The following is an 18485-nucleotide window of genomic DNA, read 5'->3' on the forward strand; positions in this document are numbered from 1 at the left end:
GAGGGAGGAAGCATACAGAGACCATGAGAGGCATTATGAGATGGAGATCACCGCCCATAGACCCCACCCTCTGGATAGCAATAAAACTGGCATACCCACTCTAGACGAGGGACTGGACTCACTGTTCTACTTTTGTCGGGAGCAACTACAATAATCTTGGTTTTAAATATGCTTTTATTAACCAAGGAAGAACCTGCAATCCCCATGAGAAAATCCTATATACAGTATTTAGTATTGGGATAGCCGACTTTGTTTTGCTTCGATTATCTACATTTTTGCAGAAAGCTGTCATGTTGGCTCAAGCAATCAAGATACTTTGACAGGAGCTGTTGGAAGCCGAAGCTGAGGACGTTTCGGTGCCTTCCCCAAACTATGACTTTATGGAAAACGCAAGGAATCAATTTATGAATACAAATTATTTGCTTCGGTGGGACTGCAAGTTCGGCGGTGCGCGCCCTCTGGCAAGATGGCTCATCCCGACGAGGAGTATCCAGGCCAGCCTATGTGGCAGTCTGTGGTGCTCTTTTGCTGCAAGGGTATGATCGAGGTCATCGTGGCCATCCTCTTCTTCTGGCTGCTTGTGCAGGTGCTCTTCACCAAACAACTGGAAGGTAAAGCCAAGAACTTTTCATCAGAATCGGCAGGCATTTGTCCTAAAACATTTTCTCCTTCTGGTTGGACTGATCACTTTCGGTCTGTGCTTGCTGCTGGGATGTGTTCTGTGCTGGTGGCGGAGTCGTATTTGGCCTGATGAAGGCATAGAAAGTGTGACCTCAACTGAGCCTGTGACCGTAGAGCATTGCCTGGGCTCCTCGGGAGCGCCCTCGTCGTCATCCAGGCTTCAATACGACGAGCTGGACGGAGATACGCTAGACTACCCGTCCACGTTCACCAGCCCCGCCCCTTTTGAGAGGGATTTTACCTCCTGGTCCTTCTCTAACGAAGCCCGCTCTGCATCTGAGCGGAAGGAGCAGCCGAAGACATTTTTTTCACTGCGCCGCCTCAGCAATCCACCTCTTTATAAACCCAAAGATACCAGCCATGCTTCCCTGCCTACTTTTCCCAAACTGCTATCCAAGGCTCTGCAGAGACGCTGCACTGTGACTGGCAATAGTATTTCATACCAGGAGCACAGTAGGCTGGGCAGACACTCTCCGAGCACGGCCGAGGAACCGATCCCGTTGGTTTCGATGGATTACGGCTCCGGTGCCAGCTGCAAATCATCAATACCAGCGACGCCCCACCTCAAGTTTACATTGCTCTTTTCCCCAGAGAGACGAACCCTGACAATCGCAGTCCTCAGGCTCACAGGGTCATCTGACAGGCTGGATGATGTGTCGACGCAGGCCTGCCTTCCGCCTCTCCACCCCTGTTTAGTACAAGCGACCATCCAGGGCGGCCTCAGCCGGGTCGTGGTTTTAAGTGTGAGCTCTGCAGAGGAGCTGCAAAGGTGCACCCTAAGAATAGCTGTGTACACACAGGATGAACACGGACTGACAGGCACCGCGCTGGGTGTGCTGCTTTTTTTTTTTTAAAGGTAAAAACTAAGAGTTTTTACCTTTAATGTGGGTCAGACGATCAACCAGTACATTGACAAAGAGAACCTGCGTCGTTTTCTTTGTTCATTGCGCGAGAAGAGTTGTGACAGGGCGACACGTGGCTGCTCACAATGACCTGAGCATCTCACAGTTCTTAGCCAGGAGGAACATCTCGTAGAACGACGAGGGCACACTATAGTGGGTCAACTACAGCGGTGTCTTAAGATATGAGTATGAATCCCTTGACTTCCAAGTTTCTGTTATTGATTTATTTTTTTTGCTACGAGACGTCGCTTAGTGGATTTTTTTGTCTTGAGACGAGCACATTTTGAAGTACGAGTGTGCTTCACACCCATACCACTAGCTAGCGCCAGCCAATGTGACAACATCCGGCCACCATCAATTGACATTGGTTTCCTTGCAGTGGCAGGACGATATCAGGTGGTGGCGGTAATGCACCATTGAGCTGCTTTGCCAAAGGCCAATCGACCCCACAGAAGAACAACAAAAGACAATACGTTAGGTACAGTCGTGTTCTGTGTTCGCCTTTTCCATGTTAGCAGGTTATGAGGAGGGAAAATGTTAGCGTTGTGTGTTTTATACAGTACAATAGTGTTGAGTGCAATTTTTACGATGAAAAGAAAAAGCATTCAGAAAACAAAACATTTTTCGGGGAGGGAGTTTGAAGCATTCATTGTGTTCCGTTTATTTCAATGGGGAAATATCATTGGACATACAGGTGTTTTGATATGGGTACCGGCCTGGTCACCAAACAAATTAAAATCCTATCTCAAGGCACCACTGTACATGTTACTATGGCGAGGCAAAAATGTGCACTAGTTCAGTGGTTCTTAAATTGTGATACGAGTGATATGCGGGCTCCCTATGAGTAGTATGCGAAAGGATCAGTTGAAATAACTGTTCAAACAATGCAGAATGTTACAGCGTCATACAGTCGTGGAAAGAAAAATCACTAGGTAGACATCGTCATTTTACTAGCGCACCTAAGTTGTTCTACTATTGCGCTGAACGTCGCACTAGTAAGGACAAAGCACCTCCTAGTACATGGACTATTCCGTGGCCTAGCTGGATATCAAATGAACACAAACACACGAAACAAGAGCAAGTACATTTTCTTCTCTTTCTGAACTTGTGCCCTTTACTGCAGAGTGTGAGCCACCAGGATGTACAGATGCCTAAGGGGCTTAGCTGTCCTCCAAAGATCTTCATTCTGCTGCGCTATAACCCTCGCACACATCGGATCAAGGTGGCCGTCCTGAGGGCCGACAACCTGGAGATGCTCGTCCGTACGTCGACCGCACCAGGTAGAACCGGAGTTAAATCTGGCCACTTGAATTTGCAACCTCGTGTCCCCCTGACACCATGCGTTCAGATATTATGTAAACTGCGGGGACAGATCACCTTGCAGGGGGGGGAGGTCAAATATTTCCCCTGTTATTTTCCCCTGTTGCGTTTAATGTTAAGGGGATTATGGGATGTTTTACAGGACCGGAATGAAGCGGGAGATCATCCCTTTTGAAATGACATTGGGGTCTAATCCTTTACTAGTCACAATCCTCATAGGGAAGTGTTTCCATCTTCAGTGTACCTCTAATCTTTATTTGCATGAGCATGTCTGGGCTTTATGCTCATGGCAGTGGGCAGCCATTATAATCTCAATTTCATGAGCAGGATACCACGTAATTCTGACCGGAGGAGGTCAGAATTGCGTGGTAGCTACACAACAAAACAGAACGCATTGTGTGACTCTACTTTGTATGACGTGTTACAGTGTATTAACTGGGGTGGAAAACATGGGGAGAACGTTCATTTGGAAGCTCATCACGTCACACGCAAAAGCAATGAGTGAGCAGCCGATATCCGCAACTTCAAAGTGTCCACCCTTTCATTGCCCGCCCTGTCAGGAAGCACACATAATTTGCTGTTTGCATCTGCATTGCTTCTTGGAATTCATTTAGAAATAACTCTGGGAGCTGGACCAATATACTTTTCTAAGAGTATAACATATGCTTAATACAATACGTACGATGTTCAGTGGAACATTTCAATTTTTGCGGGCATTGTTCCATGTGGATATATCATCCAGGTGGATACAGTATATCAAAGTCTGTTGCATGACCACCAACAGTGAGAGCATCTGTTATTGCGTTATTACTCCCACATCATTGACTATCAGTGTTTGCGTACAGACTACCAAGTGGTGATCAAGCTGCATCACGACGGGCTTGTGATCAGCAGCAGAGAAACAAAAGGAGCCTCGTTTGCTGTGTGGAACTCCTACTTCCTGTTTGACCTCCCTCCAGGAAACATCAGTCATTTACCACTCACGGTGGAGTTTATAGTCACAACAGTTTAAATAGAGTTAGTCTTATGAGTCTTTTATCATCCTTTGCATTCGAAGGAGCTCAACCTCCTCCTTTCCCACATGGCAGAGTCACGCGCGATCACAATGCAAAGTCCTCGGTCGAGTCCTCATCGGTGCTGAGGCCGCAGATGTGGGACGTGCTCACTGGAGGGACACGTGCAGTCTGCAAGGGGAGCGGTCGCGCTGGCACACAGTTCAACCAGAACCTTCGGAGAAACATACCCAACTGAGCAATATGTACTGTATATGATCCCCATCCAATATGTCAAATTCTGATAGGTCACTTTTGGCCGTGAAGTGACGGCAACTTTAAAATGACTAGCCTTATTTTGAGGTGTCAAAATGTGTCTTTGTGCATTTCAAAACACAGCAAATGCAATAAGAACAAACTGCCTTTGCTAATGTTATGAAAATTAAGAAATTGCATGTCCAAAGTAATCAGGCAACTATCAAAACTGAATTAAATCAAACAATAACTTCAAACAGATAACAAGTTGAATTTTTCTCTTTTTTTGTGTCACGTATTGAAAAGCGCTAACTATAACAATTATGGTATGATCCAGGTACTCCGGTTTCCTCCCGCATCCCAAAAACATTCGTGGTAGCTTGACTGAAGACTCTAAATCGCCCATAGGTGTGTGAATGTGAATGGTTCCGTTCCGCTTATTCTCACTAAGGTCCGATCCCAGCTATCTTCGTGCGAGAGATGGGGTACACCCTGAACTGGTCGCCAGCCAGTCACAGTTTTTATATCCACTGTGTACTTAACACGATGCTGACAATTTTATCGAAAGTCTACTGTAGTGTATTTTACCTTTTGGTAGTTCAATCTTTTGTCATGGTTATTTTTAAAGACAGGCCCCTCGTATTGGTTGTGTGAGATTATCACAACAAGCACATTAGCATGAGGTGCTCTGCATACATAGAATCATAAATAGTCAACCACAATGAAATTGAATCTTGCTCGTCTTCAAGCTCCATTTGCATTTAACTGTACAGCTACAGTGCCAACAGCATGAGAAAGTGTGTCAAAGCGTTCACCTGCTACTGTACATGTCAGGATGTGAAGTATAAACCGGAATAAATGAAGTTCCTGAAAATCCCCAAATGTTGTTGGTCTGTTCACCGCCCTGCTCCAGGCACGTATACGTTCACTTGTCACTTGCTGAGTTGGGCTGCAAACGTGTGGGACATTTCTGGAATCTTTACAAGGGGAATATTTTTAATGACATTTTATTTCATGTTGGCCAATAAGGTGGACTATTGGTTAGCACTAGTGAACAATACACTGTTGGGAAGTCATCCAGCCATCCATTTTCCTTACCGCTTATCCTCACTAGGGTCGCGGGCTGCTGGAGCCTATCCCAGCTAGAGTTTGTAAATTTGAACTGACATCATGCAGCTTTGGCAGTCTAGAAATCGGAATCAGAAGCAGCTTTATCGGCCAAGTATGTTACAAGACACACGAGGAATTTCGTATGACAACAAACCGCCACTAAGTCCAAATCTACATTTAGGACATCCATCCATCCATTTTCCATTCGCCTCGGGCGGGAGGCGGGGTACACCCTCCCGCCGTACACAATTCATTTATATAATTTCATGGAACAAATAGAACCTTCAATCTAGGTTGTAAATCATTGTCAGTGCTTCTGATATTGTTTAGGCCAGCAGAGAAGGCCTTGCTGGCTCTGCCTGACGACTGCTACTGAGCCCCACTTCAGATGTGTTCCTGCAGTTTTCCTCATCAGCTTCCAATCGGATTAGTTATACAGCAGAGAGGTTCATTTTTGAGATTATAGAACGTGTGTTGATGCAGACGCCCTTGCAAATGTACTGTGAGCCCTGTTAATTAATGCCGGAGCTGGGATTACTGCAAATACAGTATGTATAGAGCATAATGGATGACCGGTGGCTGTTCCTCATGGTATCATCTGTGTGCTGCGATTATACCATTAATGATATTAACTTGAATCTGTTACAGATGCTCACGCAGAATGGATTCAATATCCTCACTTGCAGTCAGTTAAGGTGAATAATCAAGCGTAATTTGAGGCCAGGGATTTACAATATGTTAATATTTTAGTCATTCAGTCGGGATTGTGGACAGTAATGTGGGCAACTAGAGTGTGTTCATGGTAAAAGGTTATAAGCGGACATTACATTCCTACACTGAGAAGGGAAAAAAACCTTACCTTGTGAACCTTGTTATAGAGGTTTGTCTCAAATGGGCGCATCCTCAGCAGGCTCCACATTTTCGTCATCTTCCTCATTAGACTGGCATCAAAACTGGGCCCTCATGCAGGCTCCTCCTGTCAACGACTATCTGAATAGGAACAACACAAACAGTGACTATTAGCAATACAATTGCAAATTTGCAGGTGACACTTAACACAAAATTGAAAGGGTACAATAGAAAGTATCTCATATAGATTGTACAGAGGATATAAAAAGTCTACACACCCCTGTTCAAATGCCAGGATTTTGTGTTATGAAATCGAAAACCTTTTTCCACTATTAATGTGACCTATAACCTGTACAACTCCATTGATTGATTTTTTTTTTTAATCCATTCAAGAGGGGAAGTCAAAATAAACAAAATAAATAGTGTGGTGGCATAAGTGTGCACACCCTCTTATAATTGGGATGAATATATTCACCGTAGATCTGTAGTGGCACCTGGATCAAGCGCTCTTTGTGAGAAAGTGCTTCAGATAGCAAGACTTCAAGCTCTTTCACGGTGTCCTCCAACTTCGGCACTTGAGTGGATAACGAAGCTTTATCCTGAACAAAAATGAAGGATATAGTTTGTCTTAAATGACAGTCCATTTGTTATAAATTTGTTACATAACAAGGGAAGACGGTAGCGACCAGATATGCTTGGCTGATCTTGTTGGTGGCTTCACTCAGCTGTTCTTGCACTTCCGAGTGCTGCTTCACGAATGCGACTGAGGCGCTTATTCAATTGCTCTGATTGAGCCAACGCTGTCCCCTGTGGCTGTAGCTCACAGAAATGCATGAAAAACAGTATCAAACATTTAGTAAAGCACCGTACCTTCAAGCCATCCTCCTGTCTCTTTTCTTTTGATTTCACAGATTCAAACATGATATGACCAGATTCTCCTGGTCATATTGAAGTTTACAAATACTTTCATACACGTGTGGAACGCAAGTCTATTTGCAACATACCGAAATCTTACATACCTGTTTGTCTTTGTTTTTGGATCAGGGACTTTCCTCAGAAGAGACAAACTGATCATGGCCTCTTCTATCAAAAGAGGATCACATCTGCAGCAGATCCTTTTCCAGCTGCATGACCCTTGTAAAGGAACAACATGATTATTTGTCAGAAAGTCAAAGTTTCCTGCAGTTGAACTGCATTTGGGGTGAACAAATGTGTTCTTTCCCCCTCCAGACACATCCACGACTTGGCACCTACAAGAGGCGTCTGGCCATGACCTTAAAATCGTCCAGGATGTCATTGTCTTAGTTGACTTTTCTAACTTTATAATATATACTAAAACAAATACAAATAAAATAAAATATTTCAGTAAACAAACTTTTATATTAGAAAATGTCAGAGTTCACCCCAAATATCAAATGTTACACCTAAATCTCAACTCTAAATTCAGTGGGTATGGAAAATATTCAGACCCCTTTAATTTTTCACTCTTTGTTATATTGCAGCCATTTGCTATAAATAAGTATATAATATATTATAATATATATATATATATATATATAATTAATTAATTAATATAAATTGTTAAATGCAGATGTCATTTCTTGTTATAGTAATATGTTTTCATTTTCTTATTAAATTAGAGAAATAAATAAAAATATACAAGAAATGAAAACACATTTTAATTAACCAAGAAACAAACGATAAAATAGTTTCAATGTCCATCGCAAAACAAAACAATAACAGTATCTTAATATCAAAATCACAATGACCCTAATCATGATTTAAAAAATGAACTTGTTATATTTTGATCTGTTATTATATAGGGGAATTTGTACACTTTATTTTGATATATTATCATCACCCCGGAAGCCGGAAGTACTCACACAGATGCTAGCAGCAGCTTTATCGGGCCATTCGGCAAGCACAGTAAGCTAACAGTTGAAAACTTACTAGAAACACTTTGCATTTTATTATTCGTGTGTTTTCTTGACAAGGGACCCGTTTTTGTACATTTAAAAAGGTACGGTACTTAAGTCTATGATACGGATAAGCGGTTGGTGTGGTGTGGTCACGGTAGACACTGCGCCGCCTAATGAGAAACACAGTAGCTGGAGCTAATGTTAGCTGCTAGCAGCTTAGCAATTCTGATTTCTCATGTCGATGTGTAAGACATGAAACATTTGTTTCATTTCAGTTGAATCCCTCGTTTCGAATTACAATGTTTTGCAGCACTGGTCAACCTTATTAGTCTTCCTTATGCCATTAAAAAAAAAAAAAAAAAAGGTTACACGTGATTTTTGACAGACATGGCTGCGGATTGGCTGGGTAGTTTGGTGTCAATCAACTGTGGACCAACACTGGGAGTCTATCAAGGAGAGGTATCATCAGTGGACCAGTCCTGTCAAACCATTTCGCTCAGGCAACCTTTCCACAACGGAGTCAAGTGCCCAGTTTCAGAAGTTACATTCAGGTAACGCTTGTGACGACTATTATTGTGTCAGTGGTTTGATTTAAAGGACCAGTAATGTCAGTGGTTCTCAACAATTACAACCCTGGGACCCGTATTTACCCTGCGACAGAATCGTGACCCACTTTTATATAAGTTAAGAAGAATAAAGGCATTTTGTTTAAAAGAAAAAAAAGTCTCTGAAAACATGATACACCACCATGTCTTGGTGTGACATCAACAGCGGTGTGGACAAAGGAATGTACTACACTATAAAGCGGCAGTAATTGCTCATAATTTATTGGTCGTTGCTGTCGGGAGGAATCCCCCCACCTCCAAAATTACAACTTTTCAGAAAATAAGAAAAATAACAAAACATCTTGTTTGAGTTTCTAAACACCGTTTTGTTCAAGTTGGTACTATACAAAGGTATAATAATAATATTAATAGGCTTTACACGATCAGGATTTTTGGGGCCGATCAGCGAATTAAAAAAATCGAAAACCGATCCAATCACATGATGGAGGAATTTGTCTATTTAAATGACCTGTTCATTTGTATCTTTGTTCCTCTATTTATGCCAGTGAGGCATAGTGACAGACAGAACAAATGCATGGTCTTCTATTAGATGGCAGGAAGTAAATACAGTAATTAATGTATCCACTTTTTGTGACATTTTTGTTTGTTGGTGTGCCGTGAGATTTTTCAATTGTAAAATATGCTCCTTGGTTCCATAAAGGTTGGAAATCACTGCTCTAATGAGATCGTCCAGTCTGGTCAGTCAGGTCAAACCAACATTAAAAACATGACAGAAATAACTTACTGTAATTAAATTACTTTATTTTTAATTAAATTACTTCACCCACACCGAAACATTAGAGCATGATTCGACCGAATGAAGGCATACAACCGTTCGTGCTAGCACGAGCTTTCTAGGCTGCATAACGTTTTTGTTGAGTGCTTGTGAGCCGTATCTTATTCAAAGTACGGGAACATACCTCAAGCAAGCCTTAAACGAATGTCCTCTCCTGTCCTGAGCACCAACACGTTTTCCCCCATTTTGTCCTCATAATATAGTCGGCGCGATCCACTCTTGTTGTCGTCACCACGGTAACGCGGGTATCCGGTCGCATTTAAGTTGACAAGGTTAAAGCTCAATGATCGGAAAAAACGGGATGCAGTGTTATCGGAATACAATATTTTATTGCAGTAGCCTGACAGTGCAATCGTGAAAGAGCAAATTTGTCTTGTAGTTTGATCCAGGCATTACGTGTTATCTGTCTCAGACGTGTTGTCTGTTCCACACCGCCGACATGTTTTTTAAATTTGTATTTTAATTTTTTTACATAAAGAACTTGTCCGTCAGATATTTCCAATACTACGTCAAAAGACAAGGTTAAAAATAAACTCGCTTTTGGATTCAAATATACTGTGCACGCGGCAGCGCAGAGTAAATGTCTTTTGCGGAGCCAATCAATGACGTCACTGATCGGATCGGCGAATAATGACATTAAAGCAGATCAGCATAAAATGCTAATTATCGGCCGATACCGATAACACCGATCGGAGCGACGTAAAGTCTAAATATTAAAATATAATGCATTGTAATATATCGATATTGCTATCCTATACCATTTGCAGACTCACATCAACACAACAGCACCCCGAAATTATGTTCAGTCACATATTTAATATGCTACAAAATCGGTAATTTAGATGCAATCAATACAACATTGAGTCGACAAATGTTTATAGGCAGAAATAAATGTGCACGCACTTTCCTTATGCGCTGCCTTCCTTCTGCAATAATGCATTACAGCTATCAATTTTAACAAAACAAGCCTACTCAAATTTATCTGACCTCGGTATTTTCACCTCTTATTGTCTTTTTAAAAAATAAAAATACAAAATTTCAATATCGGTGAAAATTACACTGCAGAACAAATAGTAGTTTAATGAGGTGCTGCCGCTGCTGACATAACAGCCTGACATTTAATTTCAAACCAAAATGTGGGTGGCTCAAAATCTGGCTGAAACTCTTATGTCATCAGAAAACAAGCCTAAAATTACTACTATGTCTATTTTTGGGGTGGTATTTCGTTCTTAAATCCAGTACTATGGAAAAGGTGCCAATGCTTACAGTGTTGGAGAAGTGTAATCTACAAATCTGTTGACTTTCTCTTGCAGTGCCATTGACATAAAGGACCTCAAGATCTTAGAAATCAGAGTTGGAAATGCTCAGAACAACTCTTCAGCGTCGACTAATACAAGCAGTACTCCGGTTGCAGTACCAAAAGGTGATCTTCGGACAGTAGAGATAGTCAACTCTCTGCAGCACTGCTCCAAAAGCTATGGAGACCGCCATCTGGATGTCCCTAAGGGCTTCAGGCGAAGACACAACTCCTGTAATTGTGGACTGTCCAAAATTCTAACTTTATTGTTTGTTGACATTCTGAACGTAAGATCTACTATATATGCTCACTGTTGCAGGGTCGTCAAGCAGTCGAGGTGCAAATCAAGCCACCCCCAAAAAGAATGGGTTGAAAAACGGGAGTAGCCAGATGAAGCAAAGGGACGATGAGTGCTTCGGGGACGCCATGGACGACGGCTTGGATACGGACTTTGATTTTGAAGGAAACTTGGCCCTTTTCGACAAAGCAGCTGTTTTTTCAGAGATTGACACGTCAGAGCGTCGTAATGGGGCAAGGTCACGGGGTACCCCTCACGAGCAGACTCCCTCGCGGTACCGCCACGACGAGAACATTATTGAGGGCAAACCTATAGTGTACAGACAGATAACAGTACCACAGCCTGGACCCAAAGAATACTGCACTGGTACATTTCTCAGGATACCACAGCATGAAAGAAGGCATAATGTGGAAAACAGTTGATTAAATCCTTGCTTTTTTCCCCCCATATAGACTCTGGACTGGTTGTACCTAGTATAGCTTATGAACTGCACAAGCGTCTGCTATCAGTCGCAGAGCGATATGGCCTCACGTTCGAGCGGCGAGTTGAGATGACTGGCGTGTGTGCGAGTCAGATGGCGCTCACACTGCTTGGTGGGCCTAACAGGTAAGCAAAAGCAAATCGATGCAGCAGTAATGGAAAGCAATATTATAGGAAGGCTGCTCACTTATGTGTTGTGTTACATTTATATTGGAACTTCTAAAGACGTTGACCAACAACCGTTAAAGACCCTATAAATTGAATTCACACATTTGTTTCCAAGTACATTATGCATGTTTGAAGATAATAGACTAAGAACGATGTAGTACTGAACTGTGGAGATGGAGCGTTAAACTGTTTTTCACCATTTCAGTTTTCCTAACTTTTTTTGGCTGGGGCGTGTTCAAAAGGTCACCCAGTGACACACTTGGGCGTCCAGCATGACTCACCCTGCCCAACTACTGTATGAGTACTTACAGTAATTATTGGTGTATATTATTTATTTATTTATTACAAAAAAAATCAATAAAAAAAATCGAGGCAGCACATTTTATATATAGGGAGAAGGAAAATAACTGCAATTAGTCGGCCTTAAGCAATGCAACACAAGAAACTTCCCTGACATTGGCCTCTTCATAGCACGTAGTTGTTGGTGGTGAGTGCCTGCACACAACGGTGAGAAAGGAGGAAGCATGAGGAGGAGAAAAGAATGGGAGCTTAAAAGAAAAATACAGACTTGATAGCATGCATGTGGACCTGAGCTTGGTGCTGGTGTAACTCAACACATAATCAGGGAGTACCGGTATAATCTTGGTTTTAATTACTGCTCTTTCAGATTCACGCCAAAGAATCTTCACCAGCGTCCCACAGTAGCACTGCTGTGTGGGCCGCATGTGCAAGGGGCTCAGGGCATCAGCTGTGGTCGTCACCTGGCCAATCACGAAGTTGAGGTCATCCTGTTCCTTCCGAACTTTGTCAAGATGCTCGACTCTGTCACCAGCGAGCTCACTCTGTTTAATAAGACTGGCGGCAAGATAGTGTCAAACATCAAAGGTGAGCATATTTAATACTTTGGAAGTATGACCTTACTGTGTATACCTACAATGCTGACTGGTGGAATTGGTTCGCATGCCGTATCGGGGTTCGTCGTCCACGGCCCCGCTACGTTGTGACAATTTATGGGCTTTTACAGTATGCTTACTATAATGCCCTCGTATGTGGGAAAGGAGAGCCACATTTGCCAAAGCACTTTTAAGCCGTTTATTGAAAGCTGGGAGAACAGTAAAACACAATTGCAATGACAACATCCATGCAGGAGCTGCTGTTGGCCACAGCTCACGCCCAGACACTCAAATGCTGATTTGCTGATGTCACATTCCACCCCACTAGGTCTTGGCTCTTAAAGGCACATGCATGTACACAGATACTACTATACTGTATGTACAGTATTTTCTATACACTTTATACTTGGATTTTTGTGATTAAAATGTGTTTTAAGTTTAGGTGTGTTTTAATAAGAGTGTGGAATGGGTAAAACCTATTAATAATGTTTTTATATGGTCTCTCAATATCAGGGGAGTTCACCTTTTGCGGGAGGGTATCCCCCCAGGATAAACTGGGGTTCACTGTTGCCAAACGTTGTTTCAGATGCCATGATATCTTGTTGTCTGATTGCACAGACCTGCCAGATACCCCTGTGGATCTAATCATCAACTGCCTTGACTGCCATGAGAACACATTCCTGATGGATCAGCCTTGGTACCGAGCAGCTGCAGACTGGGCTAACCAGAACCGGGCGCCGGTGCTCAGTTTAGATCCTCCTGTTACTGGACAGGGACTGGCAGTGGAGGCCAAGTGGTCCCTCTCCCTTTGCCTCCCCCTTCCTCTCGCAGAGGGGGCTGGCAGGGTTTACCTGTGTGACATAGGTATTCCCCGCCAGGTGTTTCAGGAAGTGGGCATCAAGTATCTTTCTCCTTTTGGGTGCAAATTTGTCATCCCGCTGCACTCAGCATAATGGGACGGATCACTCATAGAAGCTTTAACCATCCTGGACATTATGAGAGCTTTATATTCCTGAGCCTCAAATGTTGTGTGGTTTATCCATACAGCTACTGACTTTTCAATATGAATGAATGTGACCTCACTCTCATTCTGGAGGACCATTGTTTAGTTGCATTAATTGTTCAAGACTACATGCTTGTTTAGATTGAAGCGCAAACAGCTTTCAATTTGAGGTTATTATGAGAGGCTGCACTAATTATGTAGATACTATTGTATCTATGTAATACGTGGATGAAGAGCTTATTTGAAAATCTCTTGTTCATATATTGTAATGTTAAGTTTTGTTGGACAATCTTCGACTTGAACATAGTTATATAAATGCCATCCAAAGCCATCGAGTGATTTAACAATATTTCTTACATTTTAGTCCACAGAAATAACTTTAAAGAAACTGGTAGCTACTGATTTACAAGGATAATAATTTCTTGATGAATAACTAAAAGTAATACATGTAAAACTTTCTTGATAAATAACTAAAACGTACAAAACGTATGTTCAAAAGTTGAAGAACAAAAAATCTGTGTTGCATTTATGGATGGATGACACAAAAATGAAAGATACAACCCATTTTGAAGATGTTTGATGGGTATTAGGGGTATTGCTTCCTGTGTTACTAATAGTGAATTTGAAGTCAGAGTTGAGCATATGCTGTGAAACAGAATTCAGGTTTGAAGAGGACACCTTACTGGTTTGTGTTTGCGCTGGAGCCTTGTCAGAGGACAGGGAAAAAGGCTCATTCTATAATGGGACCATATTTGTTTGTGCACGACTCAATTTGTTGAAACGCATTGGGGCATATTCTCCCGTGTGCCTACGGTCATTCCGCTGTCCACTTTGGTAATTTCCCCACCTTCTTGCCATTTACGCACACTTGGTGGAGTAACCCTGAAGTGTGGGCATTCCCTCTCATATCGAGCAAAGCGTGTGTTCTCCCAATGACTGAAGAGGGTTTCCTTCCTCAATTGCACTCCAGAGGCAGTAGTAAGTCTAACGCTGATTGCACTTTCAGTTAACTGCTTCGGTGCTCTGATGGCCCACCTGGCGCGGTGGATGACTCGTGCTGATGGGGGCGGTAGACACCTGGCCCATATATGCTCACAGACTGCCCCACCATCATAATGTGTCCCTGCCACATTACAACAATGGCTGAGGTCGGTCTCTCTCTCAGGTGTCTACTGCCCCCATCAGCGCGCTCTCTCTCGCTCTCTCTCTCTCTCTCTCTCTCTCTCTCTCTCTCTCTCAGATAAAGTATTCAGACCCCCTTAAATTTTTCACTCTTATTATATTGCAGCCATTTCCTAAAATCATTTAAGTTCATTTTTGTCCTCGACGTACACACAACACCCAATATTGACAGGAAAAAAAACTGAATTGTTGACATTTTTGCAGATTTATTAAAAAAGAAGTACTGATATATCACACAGCCATAAGTATTCAGACCCTTTGCTCAGTATTTAGTAGAAACACCTTTTGAGCAAATACAGCCATGAGTCTTTTTGGGAATGATGCAACAAGTTTTTCACACCTGGATTTGGGGATCCTCTGCCAGTCCTCCTTGCAGATCCTCTCTATTTCTGTCAGGTTGGATGGTGTACGTTGGTGGACAGCCTTTTTCAGGTCTCTCCAGGGATGCTCAATTCAACAACAGTGACGGAGTTGTTCTCCTTGTATATATTTTCCTCCTTCGTTGTTTTAGCTGTGTGCTCGGGTCATTGTCTTGTTGGAAGGTGAAACTTTGGCCCAGTCTGAGGTCCTGAGCACTCTGGAGAAGGTTTTCATCCAGGGTATCCCTGTACTTGGCCACATTCATCTTTCCTTCGATTACAAAGGGTCTGAATACTTATGGCTGTGTGATATTTCAGTTTTTCTTTTTTAATAAATCTACAAAAAAAAGTTTTTTTCTGTCAATATGGGGTGATGCGTGTAGATTAATGAGGAAAAGAATTACTTAAATGATTTTAGCAAATGGCTGCAATATAACAGAGTGAAAATTTTAAGGGGGTCTGAATACTTTAATAACGGACTTTATTTTTTTTCTACCTGCGAGGAGCATTTCCGTATTGCGGCTGTGGCTTGTAGTTCTTCCTGAAAGCGCCCCTCACAAAAACTGCAGTCATCTTAATGGCGAGATGGTGAGTTACATTTTGAATCATTTGTTTTTATTTTATCTATATCATTGTCGGTTGTGAATTGCATTTAAGTGACTCCCTCGTGTGTGGCGCTAGCCTAGTTGCTGGGCAAAGCTGATCAACAACAGCTGGCTCACTTTTTTTTTCTATTGCTTGGCCGGCTCCAAACGTGTTCAATCATGAGAACAGTATTGTGATTAAATTACTTTAATTAGCAGAATACAATAGTAGTACAGAATACAAAAACATGCTCCTTCAAAGTAGCCTGCAACCTGAGCGGTGCATGTCTCACTGGAGACGATTGACTTCATATCCACTACAGGACTTATTTTCACATTTGAAGTGTGACTTTTTCCAAATATTTATGACATTCGTGCGTCTCAGGAAAATTCCACGATGCAGGAATTCCTTCGAGTCACAGACTTCACTGAGTCACTCCTTTTGTGTCTGTGTGCCCATATTTGCACGGTACCACAGTGGGTGTGTCAGAAGTCATTATGACAGAATTGGCGCACCTTGACAGTGCCCAAGACAGGCATGTATAAAAAAACAAAAACAAAGACTTGTGCACCAACGGGAGAATATGGCCCATTCTTCACATATTTACACTTTTTCAGTTACCTTGATATGATTTTGAGTTCTTTTTAATTTAGAGAATACCCAAGTGTATTACCATAGGATTAGGAAGCACTTGCTTAATACTGTATTTGTGTCAGCATTCTTATCTCATTTTTGCAGCATTCCAGAGCCTCGGGCATGTTGTTACAAATATGATGTATTGACCAGCATTAAGGATTGTGAACCATTGTGAATGACTCTTCTTTGATTTGCCAGTGTAGCTGTGAATCTCACGCATCCAGTATTCTGCTGTAATTGTGGCTTTCTCATTTTCTTTGGCCGAGATGTGCTGAAGCTGTTCAGAAATGTTTGTACTGTACGTGTTTGTTTTTCACTTTGACTATCACCTTTTAATATTTTTTTTTTGGTCTAGAAGAGATTGTTTGCATTTCAACTAAGTCTTATCCGTGTACTTTTTGCCCATGTTTTCTAAAGTGTGTAACACCTGCAGACTGAAAGAATTAAACATGTTTGCCTTTTTTTTTTTTTAAAAAAAAAAACGTTTTTTGTACAACTTTCTTTACCAAAGTACAGAATTGTAATCAAGAACTTATACATAACATTTGGCCTGTTGCACGGCTGTAAACAGTCATGGAATACATTCATGTGCCAATTCTCCTTATGTGAGCATGCATTTAAAAACCCTATATCATAATTTTTTTGCTGTAATTTTACTGCTGGTGTGAAATGAATACCAAATGATCTGGTTAGTCACCTCGCTTACACCATAGCAGGTGTGTGCACATTTAGTAGTTTAATGATTTTAATGTAGGCCCGTATGGGAACAAAGTGATTAGCATGCCTGCCTCACAGTTTGAGGTTAGAATCTGGTCTCCGGGTACACCGGCCTCCTCCTTTTTTTTGTCTAAATGTGCCCTGCGACTGGCTGGCAACGAGTCCACGGTAAACCCTGCCTCTCCTAAAGTCAGCTGGAGTCCAGGTTTCAGCTCCCCTCTGAGTCTAATGAGGAAAGGCATTATAGAAAATGAATGGATGAGTTCAATATATATATATATATATATATATATATATATATAAACATCTTCACTTGGTATCAACAATGGCATTTTACAGTTATGGGCTGTGCATTTAGTACCTGGGCCTTGAGTCCAAATCCACCATCCATACTAAACAAAATATACAATATAACAGCGTGCCACGTATGTCCTCTGGAGGTGTTCAGAATCAATATTGTATTTATCTGATAACGTGACACAAAACAAATCATGCCAGTGATGTTGATTATTAAGTGTAATACAGTAAAGTGTACAGATTACTACAGACTAGTTTTACCAGCCAAACAAGTTTCGCTGATACCAACCAGTCCGAGAAGGGGGGGGGGGGAGATGATGTTGATGTGGCCAGCTAAATTTGAAATTTGATGGGTTGAATAAGCAGTCCCAATGCTAATACAGTTTAAATTTGGGCAGCACTACTGATTCTGAAGACCCTGAAGATTAGTTTGCCATGGCAGCACATAGAGGTTAAACAAATTGATTGATTGAAACACACAAAGTGAAAGCAGGGCAGCCAAGAGAAACGCTACAAAGACAATGACGGTCATGGAACAAAGATTAGAATGTACAGTGCCGTGAAGAAGTATTGGCCCCATTCTCAAATTCGTATATTTTTGAATAATTTCCCCACTGTAATGTTTAAGATCATCAACCAAATGTATATGTCAGACAAATATAACCCAAGTGAACTAAAAATGCTGTTTTTAAATGGTGAATTCATTGATTAGGAGAGAGAGAAAAAACTATTCAAAGTTACCTGGCCAAGTGTGAGAAAGTAATTTCCCCCTTGTTAAATCATGAATTAATTGTGGCTCATCACCTATATCACTATAATGGTATCCTATATGCATTTTCATATTGTGAAATTGTGACACATTTTAAATTCATTTCCATTTTCCCACCTATATCACCTATAAAAATCCCGGCACGGTGGGCGACTGGTTAGCACATCTCCCTCACAGTACTGAGGAACTGGGTTCCCTGTGTGGAGTTGGCATGTTTCTTTGGGTACTCCGGTTTCCTCCCACATTCCAAAAACATGCGTGGTATGTTAAAACTCTTAATTGTCCATAGGTGTGAATGCGAGTGCAAATGGTTGTTTTTCTATATGTGCCCTCCGATTGGCTGCCAACCAGTTCAGGCTGAAATAGGCACCA

The 18485-nt window shown here is 41.8% G+C and overlaps 2 protein-coding genes across 6 annotated transcripts; both read left to right on the forward strand.

The window, feature by feature from the left end:
• Positions 1–2730: 2730 nt before the first annotated feature.
• Positions 2731–4174, forward strand: LOC133402453 (synaptotagmin-5-like). Its single transcript, XM_061676159.1, has 3 exons — positions 2731–2863; positions 3749–3888; positions 3992–4174. Exons 1-3 carry the CDS (start codon positions 2731–2733, stop codon positions 4172–4174), a joined length of 456 nt encoding a protein of 151 aa, XP_061532143.1.
• Positions 4175–7989: 3815 nt separating this feature from the next.
• Positions 7990–16764, forward strand: edc3 (enhancer of mRNA decapping 3 homolog (S. cerevisiae)). Of its 5 annotated transcripts, none has more exons than XM_061676162.1 (7): positions 7990–8035; positions 8414–8579; positions 10743–10960; positions 11046–11390; positions 11477–11630; positions 12340–12557; positions 13184–16764. In XM_061676162.1, exons 2-7 carry the CDS (start codon positions 8416–8418, stop codon positions 13516–13518), a joined length of 1434 nt encoding a protein of 477 aa, XP_061532146.1. In that variant the 5' UTR covers positions 7990–8035; positions 8414–8415; the 3' UTR covers positions 13519–16764. The 5 variants fall into 5 exon arrangements, with proteins under 5 accessions (XP_061532146.1, XP_061532147.1, XP_061532145.1 ...); XM_061676163.1 differs by having other exon boundaries at positions 8011–8129; positions 8393–8579; XM_061676161.1 differs by having other exon boundaries at positions 8011–8129.
• The last annotated feature ends 1721 nt before the right edge of the window (positions 16765–18485 follow it).

Source organism: Phycodurus eques, chromosome 5 (assembly GCF_024500275.1).
Source record: "Phycodurus eques isolate BA_2022a chromosome 5, UOR_Pequ_1.1, whole genome shotgun sequence".
NCBI lineage: Eukaryota > Metazoa > Chordata > Actinopteri > Syngnathiformes > Syngnathidae > Phycodurus > Phycodurus eques.

Excerpts from the sequence above, each read along its gene's own strand:
- LOC133402453 (XM_061676159.1), top strand. The coding sequence starts at position 2,731 with ATGCCTAAGGGGCTTAGCTGTCCTCCAAAGATCTTCATTCTGCTGCGC. Across the intron at positions 2,864-3,748 it reads CCGTACGTCGACCGCACCAG|ACTACCAAGTGGTGATCAAG; the intron begins GTAGAACCGGAG and ends GTTTGCGTACAG. Across the intron at positions 3,889-3,991 it reads TCAGTCATTTACCACTCACG|AGTCACGCGCGATCACAATG; the intron begins GTGGAGTTTATA and ends CCCACATGGCAG.
- edc3 (XM_061676162.1), top strand. The coding sequence starts at position 8,416 with ATGGCTGCGGATTGGCTGGGTAGTTTGGTGTCAATCAACTGTGGACCA. Across the intron at positions 10,961-11,045 it reads CAGGCGAAGACACAACTCCT|GGTCGTCAAGCAGTCGAGGT; the intron begins GTAATTGTGGAC and ends TCACTGTTGCAG. Across the intron at positions 11,391-11,476 it reads ACCCAAAGAATACTGCACTG|ACTCTGGACTGGTTGTACCT; the intron begins GTACATTTCTCA and ends CCCCCCATATAG.